General features: G+C 37.7%; 1 protein-coding gene and 2 non-coding genes across 6 annotated transcripts in view; all 3 read left to right on the plus strand.

The window, feature by feature from the left end:
* The window catches only part of LOC111861278, a 15975-nt gene extending 13569 nt beyond the window's left edge, over positions 1-2406 (plus strand). For all 4 annotated transcript variants that reach the window (XM_023845714.2, XM_023845713.2, XM_023845712.2 and 1 more), the window contains one exon: positions 370-2406. In XM_023845714.2, the coding sequence (XP_023701482.1) occupies positions 370-1605 (1236 nt within the window). In that variant the 3' untranslated portion in view covers positions 1606-2406. The remainder of the gene's footprint in view (positions 1-369) is intronic.
* A 5657-nt stretch (positions 2407-8063) lies between these two features.
* On the plus strand, positions 8064-8136 carry Trnav-cac. The gene has a single exon. It is a non-coding gene; the product is annotated as a tRNA-Val (tRNA).
* A 1952-nt stretch (positions 8137-10088) lies between these two features.
* Positions 10089-10160, plus strand: Trnam-cau. Its single transcript has one exon. It is a non-coding gene; the product is annotated as a tRNA-Met (tRNA).
* Positions 10161-11308: the final 1148 nt, after the last annotated feature.

The raw sequence follows: 11308 nt of genomic DNA on the forward strand, positions 1-11308 counted from the left end.
ATCTCAAAAGATGAATTAGATGAATGTTTTGAAAAATGGAATAAAAGACTAGACAAGTGTATTAGTGTAAGTGGAGAGTACTTTGAAGGGGATTGAAGGTTTGTGCTTAAAGTTTGAATAAATAAGTTTAAAAAAAAATAAGTTCGGTTTCTTTTGGGTACCCCCTCGTACATATCTAGCAGACTATATGGCAGCACATCCCAGAAGACAGTAGACGTGTTCCTACAACTGAAAATACAGCAACCTCATCATTTACTTTTATCCATTCTGGAACCCAAGTTTCCATTTATAGTATGTTCTCAGATATGTGAATTTGCATCTTGAAAGAAATCCCTATTAACATACAAATTGTGGTCTTATTTCTTTCAGGATCGTGATGCTCTTGTGGACCTGATGTTAGATTTTGTCGAAGCTATGAATCCAGAAGTGAAATTTAAACGTGAGTTTTCTGTCCTAAAAGACCGTGACTTGACTGGTGAACTGAAAGACATCTGGTTGGCCATCCAAGTAAAACGAGAGAGGGAAAAGGAAAAAACAGAAAATGGAAAGAAATCAGAAACAGGAGACAGAGAAAAACGTAAGGAAGGAAGGGATGAAGATTCAGACAAGCAGAGAAAAGTAAAAATCATTGATCAAGACAAGGAGAAAGGCAAATGCACAGAAGCATTTCCTACATGGTTTGCAATGGAGCAGGAACAAACCGTAGAGAAAGGAAATAGAGAAGGAACAGAATTTGTAGAGCTAAAAACTTCAGCACTTCTAAGTAATAATATCCACACCAAACGAGACCAAGAAAGCAAGAAGAAATGCGTCAGTTCCTGCGAAGGCAATGAGGAGGAGGTTATTATATGTTCATTCAAAACAGATGTCAGGAAACTAGGAGACATTGCAGTCAGACACATAAACTCAATGTGTGATGCCTGTGAAGTTCCAGTTACCCAGTCCGGAGATTCCAGGAGCTCCCCAACTCATAAGCAAAAAAACAAGATGAGGTCTTGTAAGAGTGAATTGTTTACTCAGACAGTACAACATTCTGATGAGATTAATAATGGAAAAGCAGAAGGGTCTGGTTCAGACATTCCTTGTGTAAATGAGATTGGCATTATTACAAAACACACGGTGTTCAAAGAAATATGTCCGTCGTCTTCTGATTCTTCAGAAGATGAGGAGAGAGGAGAATTCAGATTGAACAGTTTGAATAAGGTTATAGACAACGAAACTGATTCAAAACAAATTGTTGGTTTGCTCCAGGATGTCGGAATGTCTGATGTAAGTCAGAGTTTGGATAACATAGATATTGATATCTATACTAATGACAGTGCTGTAAATGCAAATGAATTGAGCTCAGGTTTAGAGCCGTGCAGTTCTCAAAAGGCAGTTTGTGTGGAAGATGCATGTACTTATGGAAGCACAGATTTGAAAAGCAGTTATGTGAAACATTGTAAATTCTTATGCATGAAATACTCTGCTATTAAAAATTCGACTAACAAGCATCAGTCAGGCAAACAAAATGTTCATGTAGCCAGTAAATTTAAGGGCCCTGAATCTTGTGAAAGCTGTCTGGCTCATGCAGGAAGATTTAAGGTTTTAGTTCCTAAAGATTGAGGTTAGACATACTACTGTATAATAACATGAAACTCAACACTGGTGATAAATTACAAAATACCTTTAATTATAAAGTCCATTGTTATTATCCACAGTGCTAGATGCAGATTTCGTAATTGCAGTGTATTTAATATCCTGATCTCTTTACTGTAACTAGGTATTTTTTGTTTGTGATGCATATAAGTTTTTTTTAATTGATGATAATTTTCAAGAGACTACATTTTGAGAGTTGTGTTTGTTATTTTATATACATGTCACGCCCAAGTTTTTGAGATTTCCTATATTTTTTTATTAATTTCCTTCTTTCTTTCTGTGATGTTAGAATGCAAGGAAAAGCATTCCATCATAAACAGAAGGCAGAAAATTTTGCTGATACTGAAATTTTTTGTTTTAAAGGCTAGTGAGTTAAAGAGAAGGTATTGTATGTTTTAAGGAAATGAAAGATCTAATCTGGATAGCTGATACTCGTCCTATAAATCCAGCCAAGTTTTTTAAGTTTAAAATGATATATTGTTCCGGCCCTTGTGGAACATATGACTGCAATGGAAACGTTGCCATATTTATTACCTGAAATATTAGTAACTCTGCCAGACTACATGGCACCACATACTACAAGACTGTACTCTTCATTCCATTATATATGCATATGAAGACATTTTTTATTTAAAATTTCATATTAAGCTCCTGATATTAGTTCAAAGTTGTGATATACTTAAAAAAGTTGTAGCTTAATTTTTTATTGTAAATGTGCCATTTTTGTCTGTTTACATTGTGTATGATTAAAGCATTGATTCAACCACGCTTCTTCTGTCATTACTGGGTAAATTAAGCATCTCCCAACCAATATTACTGCACTAAAATCCAAGATGTACCTGAGTCACATATCTCACTGGAACTATATAGATAACATTAAGGGGCAAAGGGTGTAGGTAAGAAGTGAAGGACAAGGCGACGCTCATTATGAAGGGAGTTATTTGCCAGTGCAGAAAATATTGCTGCTGTGATTGTGCACACAGTTCAGGTGCTGTGCTCAGAAGTACTGACACCCAGAGTCACCTGGAAGTTGAACCAAAGATGATGTAATTTCTTAAATATATCTTGAACTTTGTCTCCTCCAAATACAAACTTGAAAAGTGACTGTGTTTTATTTGGATATATTCTAAATTCCTGGGTATTTTACAAAGTGCTGCCTGAAAATGTAATTATTTATGGAAACTATTTTCTTTTCTTTAATGTTTCAGCAGAAAACTTCAATTAAACGTCTCCAAAGCGGATTTATGTGGATAATTATTGTGTTTATGAATTAGTTACATTTTGTTCTGCAGATGTGTAAGAATTAAATTAATCTTCCAAAATTGGAGTCTGTGTTGTAATTAGGAGTGTGCTAAATTTAGACTAATAGAGGGCCTTTAGGCCCAATTTGTCAAGATAGAAGAAGAAAGGGCACTTAATGCTGCACACCTCGTCATATAAAAATATTAGCATAACCCATTCTTGTGTTGACCAATTTCATCTTATTTATGTGCCACACTATGTATCAATTTCTCCAACTCCAAATTTAGAAATAAACACAGTAAACCCTAGTTATTACAAACTTGCAGGGAGAACAGGGTGTCCATTATCACTGATGCCTGCTGTAACCATGTGAAGGAATATTCACAAAAGTACACTATAACATACATAGCCAATACACACAATGTGATTAATAACCACTTTTTAAAAAAGGAGAGAGAAAATGCATCTCTAATTACAGACCAATATCCATATTGACTTCATTCTCAAAAGTCTTTGAAAAAGTTATGTATAATAGACTACTTGAACACTTAAATTCTAACAACATACTAGTCAAAGAGCAATTTGGATTTAGGAAAGACCTAACAACAGAAAAAGCAACCTATGAACTAACTAACGATATTTTAAGTGCTCTCAATGACAGATTAATTGTGGGAGGGATTTTCTGTGATCTAGCAAAAGCTTTCGATTGTGTTAATCATGATATCTTACTATCGAAATTAAATTTCTATGGAATAACTGGCAAAGCTAATGAATGGATCAAATCATACCTCAAAAACAGGTATCAAAGAGTTGAAATAAATAATAAAAACTCCAGTCATAATGCATTTTCAAACTGGGGAATTATAAAGCACGGTGTTCCACAAGGATCAATTTTAGGTCCCTTACTTTTTCTTCTCTACATAAATGATCTATCTAAAACCATCAACAATAAATCTAAACCAATTCTATATGCAGATGACACTAGTATAATATTTAAGAACTCTAAATTTGAAAACTTTAAAAATGACATAAATATTGTATTTGAAGCCTTAAACAGATGGTTCGAAGCCAATTTACTCTCATTAAATTTTGATAAAACCCATTACATATCATTCACAACTAAAAACAACCACCAAATTGATCTGGACATCAGTTATGCCAACAAATTAATCTGTAAAGTACTTGATACAAAATTCCTTGGAATACATGTAGACAGTACACTGTCTTGGAAAATACATATTGAACAAATTATACCTAAATTAAATGCAGCTTGCTATGCGATGAGATCAATTAAGCCTTTTATGTCACAGGAAACATTGAAGATGGTTTACCATGCCTACTTTCATTCTATTATGAACTATGGATTAATATTTTGGGGGAACTCTTCACATAGTGTAATAATTTTTAAAATACAAAAGAATATAATTAGAATCATTACAGGATGTAGAAGTAGAGATTCATGTAGAGAATTATTTAAGAAATTAAAAATTCTACCTCTTCAATCGCAATACATATTATCGCTTCTCTTATTTGTTGTTTACAACAAAGATAAATTCAAATTAAATTCTGATGTCTATAACATGAATACTAGACAAAAATATAACTTCCACCTACCCTCATCAACTTTATCAGTATATCAAAAAGGAGTCTACTTTACTGGCATAAAAGTGTTCAACAATCTGCCACAAAGTATTAAAAACTTGGGCAATGATACTAAAAAGTTTAAATCAGAGTTAAAGAATTATCTACATGCTCATTCCTTCTACTCTTTAGATGAATACTTCAATGTAAATAGAGAATGATGTAAAATTAAGTTATATTAATTTTTAAGCTAAAATTGCCTGTACTTATTTATGTAACCTTTTGACTTATTCTGTATCCAAAGGTACTAACCTACTTAGGATTTACAGAATGTAAATAAATTCAATTCAATTCAATTCAATTATACCTACAAAATCTTCTTAGTACCTCCTCATCTCTAAAAATTCGTAATTGAATGTAATCAGATGTAATCATATCTGGGTCCATTGTAGAAAGGGTTTATTCTATTTTGCTTTTCTTATAATCTGCCTTAAGGATTGCTGTATGGGTGTGAAACTTGGTCTCTGACATTAAGGGAGGAACATAGACTGAGGGTGTTTGAGAACAGGGTGTTGACGAGAATATTTGGACCAAAGGGAGATGAAGTCACAGGAGGTTGGAGAAAACTGCACAATGAGGAGCTTCATAACTTGTACTCTTCTCCAAGTATAATTAGAATGATCAAGTCAAGGAGGATGAGGTGGGCAGGTCATGTAGCACAAATAGGGGAGACAAGGAATGCGTATAGGATATTGGTGGGAAAGCCAGAAGGAAAGAGACCACAGGGAAGGTGGGTGGACAATATCAGAATGGATCTTAGAGAGATAGGATGGGATGGTATGGATTGGATAGATCTGGCTCAGGGTAGGGACCAGTGGAGGGCTCTTGTGAACACGGTGATGAACCTTCAGGTTCCATAAAATGCTGGGAAATTCTTTAGTAGCTGCAGAATTTGCGGCTCCTCCATAAGGGCTCAGCTCCATAAGTGAGTAAGTAAGTAAGTAAATATGCGTGGAATATTTATCTCTTTATCCTGTAACATAGCATAAAGAAATGGGACTACTTATAAACAGTAAATGAGGAGGAGTATACTAATTGTATCGGATTATAAGTCATAAAAATAATGGAGATCATTAAAGAAAAAAATTCTTCTCTGCCAAATTTTCATCAGTGCATTAGACGCCTATCTCTGTTAGGTGCTGGTCCAGTTCTCCACCTACTTCTCTCAGGAAGTGTTTGTGTGAAAGATTTATTAAATTTTGTCATGCATAGGGCGGTACCCGTAACGAGAATGACAGATTCTAGTCTGGATGATTGGATTTATTAGCGTTTTGGTTACAATCTCTCTTAATCACAAAAAATAACGCTATCGCTGATACACACAATTTACAATTTTCTGTTGCACATGCACTAGTCATCTCCTAGCAACGAATCTCAACACAGACACTATCACTTCAAATCACTATGAAGGCTTCTTGTCTCCAGTCACTCTGTACTCCTCTGTCCTAATCTGTACTCCATCTTCACAATTTGCGCTCCATTCTCGCCCTTGTACTCTCAACTGCAGAACCCTCTTGGGCTCTCCACATTAATCTTCTCAGTCTATTTCCGCTAGCCTTCACCAGTTCAAATTCACTCACTCGCCTGCTACCGTCACTGTTATTTCTCTCTGGCAGCTCAAGTCGAAGTCACATTGTGACTGACGACCAGTCAGTCAGTAAGTCTTGGTGTCGAGCACCCTCCTGGGGCTCATGGCCAGATATTTATTACTGTTTGACAGTTACAGTCTCGTTTTTTTTTGGGCGCCCTCTCTGACAAGAGGACGGGTCTGTCTTTTGTACATGCTGCTGGTCTTTGCCAGCGCAGTCTTTCTTGGGTCTGAGTCCCTTGGTACTTGAGACCATATATTACTGTCTCAAATTTGAGACTTCCCATTTCGTTGACTCCTACGACTCGCATGGTCACGGTGGAGGTATTCAACCACGCCGCCTCTGGCAGCTCAAGAATTCTGCTCAGTTATATAACCGAGGGATGGACATCGACCAACAGTAAACGCATATCAGGTAACCCCTACCAACTACTGCTGTGTGACATCATTGCACATGCGCATCTGACACACACAGGAAACATATGTCATGTGACAGCCACCTACTGATGTGTGATGTCACCACTCCTGTACCAGCCACTGGGCACATGGAAACAGCTTGCTCTACTGTCGCATGCATGTAAACTCTTGCCTGGCAACACCACCGTATGTATCTTGGTATCATTTAGCTGTGTCCATCTGCAAGATGAGTTCCGTCTCTTCGTATCAAACGTGTGCATTTTGTAACTAGTACGCATTATACTTCATGGTTTTTACTACTTCATTATCAATATGGAATATAACGGTTGAAATGTCTGATATTAAAGATAAAATTAAGTTGACTATTGCCCTCTTCTTGCTATAGGCCATAATGATGCTGATTGTATTATATTTTGCTTGTTTTTCTTCTTCTGTCTGGTATGTTTTTGTTAGTTTGTGGTTTTGTTTGAACAAGTTGAGCATATCTTTGCTTTAGCCGTTTCCTCCAATGAGGAATGTCCAATGAATCAAACATACTTGAATTTCACACCATTGCCACTTGTGGGTACTACTATTTTTTTTTAATTCGCTTCGTGGGGGGTGGAGCCCAATTGGGTCCACTCGGCACAGCGGCCCCTGATGATTATGATGATGGAGAATTTGGTGGAATGAAGATTGGCAGGGGAAACCGAAGTCCTCGGAGAAAACCCGCCCCAGCGCCACTGTGTCCACCACAAATCCCACTTGACCGGTCCCGGGATCGAACCCGGGCCGCCGCGGTGTAAAGCCAGCGACTAACCGCTTGAGCTATGGCGTGGTCTTGTGGTTACTACTAACATTGCACTTACTAATACGTGCTTGCAATAGCATGCAGTCTTAACACTTGGGTACATATTAGTTTCTCCAAAACATCTCTGAGGGTGCATCAAAAAGTGGGTAGACAATATTATGGAAGAAAAGGCCTGTGTGTTCAATGATATCTTCTGCGTGACAGGTTAGGTTCTCATCGTATGTTGACAACACAATCTAGTAACTTTATGATGATGACGCAATGAGCTACATGACTACATAATGATGATGCCCGCCAAATATGTTTCAGATAACAGATGAAGATGCCTGTTTTTGTCGCATCGCTTGGAATGGCATAGCGTAGCAGGCTGTGTGAACATACACCACCAGTAGACTTTGTAAATAGATGTGGCCAATGTATACTTTTTTTTTGTTTCGGTTATAACTTTTAAGATCCCTGTCCTCTTGACTCCAGAATCAAAATTCATTCGATCCCGCCCGTAGCCAATCGCTATACCGACCGATAACGATCTATGATGCACTGCCATCTATACAGCACTACTCCAGAACATTCAGTCTTTTGCAGGTGGATGGGCACATTACTCAGAAAACTAAAATAAAATGTTAATAAAGTGGGCAATACGAGTATGTACAATTTTTAAGCGCACTTGAGAAACTTATTGCTCACACACATTAAAAGGAATCATCGATCTATATATAAAAATAACTTAACCACCCATGATCCGAAGTTTCCGTAGTGTAGCGGTTATCACGTGCGCCTCACACGCGCAAGGTCCCCGGTTCGATCCCGGGCGGAAACATAATTTTATTTTACACGTGACAAAAATGTAATGTTTATAAGATCAACGAATTGAGGTAAATTTGATTTATTTCATTCTGTTTCGTCACACTAACAATTACAAAGACAAAACAACTCTGTCCAGTGTGACTATTGAAGTTTTTACTACTTCAAAACTTAGCACCCTTACATGTTTCAGTCCCTATAGACCATCATCAGAGGGACATCGATGCTTTTTTGGAAACTACTATCACAATGGGTGTTTTGGGTGTTAAAATACATTTACATACAATGTTTGTAATGCACAATATATACAAAGTCCAACTTTTTCACAACTACAACAGCTTTCTTGGTATATTAAAGTTTTTAAAACTTTGTTATTTAAGTTAAAATTTATAAACTAAATAGGTTCATGTCCCTTCTCCTATTGTCTTTCTTGATGGGGGCTGAACTTGTGCCGCCTGTCTCTCTTGAGAAGGAAATTCTTGGTATTATCCTTTGTTTGTTCATGGCATGCTGTGTTGTTTTCACTTTCCAAAAAAGTATCGATGTCCCTCTGCTGATGGTCTATAGGGACCGAAACATGTAAGGGTGCTTAAGTTTTCAAGTAGTAAAAACTTCAATAGTCACACAGGACGGAGTTGTTTTGTCTTTGGAATTGAGATAAATTTGTTCCGGCGATTAACTAATTAATAAATCATTATGGCATGACATACTAGGGAGTGGACATATGGCTGTATTATTCTCGACCTTGGCACCAAATTCAGGTGAGCGATCATTTCCACCCTTCCGGAATACTTCCGGAATAGGTTTTGGGTGCACTTCAGGAGGTGGGGAGGATCATATACTGTTGCAATTTCTTGATTATGAAATCTGAAGAGTGGTTTCCTTTTGGAAGCCCAACAGTTTCAAGGCCTTGACATTGTTGGCCCCCATGTCACACACAGTGGCAACAACCTTCAGTCCAGCATTCTGACAGGCATCAAGAACCTTCTTCAAGTACTGCACAGTCATATCTGCCTTAGTGCTTCATGAGTAAAGTAGTAAGCTACTGGTTGCTTCCACTTTCCACATGGGCCATGGATCATGAAAACTAGAGCATGATTTGCAATATTGCATGTCCTGCCCTGTCTTCCACATTCCTCAAAACCCTCAATGCAGTCAAATTTATGGTTGAAATGCAAGTTCTCCCTGATTGACATTTTGTCAAACATAAGAGAACAGTAGCGATTTCTACCAGAAATTTTCTGCAGAGACTGTTGGAGTGCATGAAATACATGAGCATTGATGCCTGTTCTAAATGGAACAGTATTCAGGACAGACTGCAAAGATTGTCTGGATGGGAGGGGGAGCAGTGAACGAAGAAGGATATAGGATTTAGGGCTACGTATAAGGAGAGACAGGGCCAACAATTTTTCATCAAAATTCCACCTCATGCCCTTAGGCTTCTGTCTAACGTTCTGGAACACTGCTGCCAAAAATCTGGTAGCCTCTAAACTGAAAGAAGATGAAAGACTCTGCATCAGTGTGTGTAGATTCTACATCCAAATATAGAGGCAGTAGTTACCGTAGTCACCATGTTTCCCTTACTCCTATCCCAGTTTGATCCCCTTGCAGGATAGGGACCAATAGAGGATTTTTATGAATACAGTTTTGAATCCTCAGGTTCCATAAAATGCTAGTTCTTGAGTACCTACACAATTGGCGGCTTCTGAAGAGGGGCTGTGTGAAAAAAGCAGTCTTCTGGGATGTGGCGCCGTGTAGATATTGTGTTAAACGCGTTGCTTCCTCGCTAGCTGATTATCTTCTTTTTTTATACTAGCCTGAAGATGGAGGTGATACGTTCCTCCGAAACGTCGGTTAACACTAAAACTACACGACGCCACATTCCAGAAGACGGCTATCTCTAGAGTCATCGCAGTGAAAAACTAGAAGTCCTTGATGTATATACATTATCAGCAACTTAGAGCGTGTAGCAGAGTGGCGCAGTGGAAGCGTGCTGGGCCCATAACCCAGAGGTCCGTGGATCGAAACCACGCTCTGCTAATAATTTTAAACTCATGTTTATTATTATTTTAATAATTAAGTTTATTTTCGTTGCATTTCATGGCAGTGTTACATTATACGTTTATTTTATTTATAAACAGAATTTTGTAACGCACATTCTGTGTTACGAAGTTTATAAGCGTTGGTGAAATGTAGTGCAGGGAAAGCGTGCTAGGTCAGAAATCCACAAATCAGTATAACACTATATGACACTTATAGTGTAAATATACATGAATCTAAAATACTGTGCTGTAGTATTTAATATTCAAATTTGATAAATTAATACCTCTCATTTACAAACATAAATATTTTGATTTTCTTTTTTCTTCATTTAATCATAAATACGCTATAGGAAAGCAAAACTGAAAAGTAAAATTACCTTCCTCCATATTTCAATATTTGAATGTAAATTTAATTCTTATATTGTCAATGTCTTCACAGCAAAATTATCAGGAATATGTTATTACTGACGACGGCAACAACAACAACAACAAAAGAAACAGCAATGTTCTCTTGTTGTTGTTGTGATAGAAATAACATATTGAGCTGCTGAAACCTTTTCTTTATCACTGGAAAACATCTGAGTTTGCAGACTCGGTAGGCATATTTCTGTGTTCGTAGTGCACGAAATGCCTAAGCAGGGTGGGCGCATTTACTGAGGGCATACTTGGACTGTAAAAGCGGGTTTAATTTGATGTGCATATCACGAATCTTTCCTTGCGTACTGAGGTGTGTTCCTCGTTTCCATTTGCAGTGACTCAGAACTTTAGTACATTACTTAAGGAGGTTGTTGGGGAGATCAGTTGTAGCTGAAACTGCAAATAAAGTTTTCTTCAGGTTCGCTTCCGTTTCAGAGTCACGTGTTCATGATGATGCCGCTTTCTATTACTCTGATCGCTAGGCGGGAAATCCGGGCGCATATATCGAAGAAGCAGAACGAGAAGAGCCGTTACCGGACTCGACCAGCAGGACTGGTAAAAGGCGCCCCCAAAAAATAGATTTAATAATGTGGAGTTTGAGGTCGCAGGTTCGATTCCTCATGAGGTCATTGAATTTTTCAATTGACCTAATCCTTCCAGCCGCACTATGGCCCTGGGGTTGACTCAGCCTCTGACAGAAATGAGTACCAGGCATCTTCCGCCGTCGGC

This window comes from Cryptotermes secundus, unplaced genomic scaffold (assembly GCF_002891405.2).
Source record: "Cryptotermes secundus unplaced genomic scaffold, Csec_1.0 scaffold104, whole genome shotgun sequence".
Classification (NCBI taxonomy): Eukaryota; Metazoa; Arthropoda; class Insecta; order Blattodea; family Kalotermitidae; genus Cryptotermes; species Cryptotermes secundus.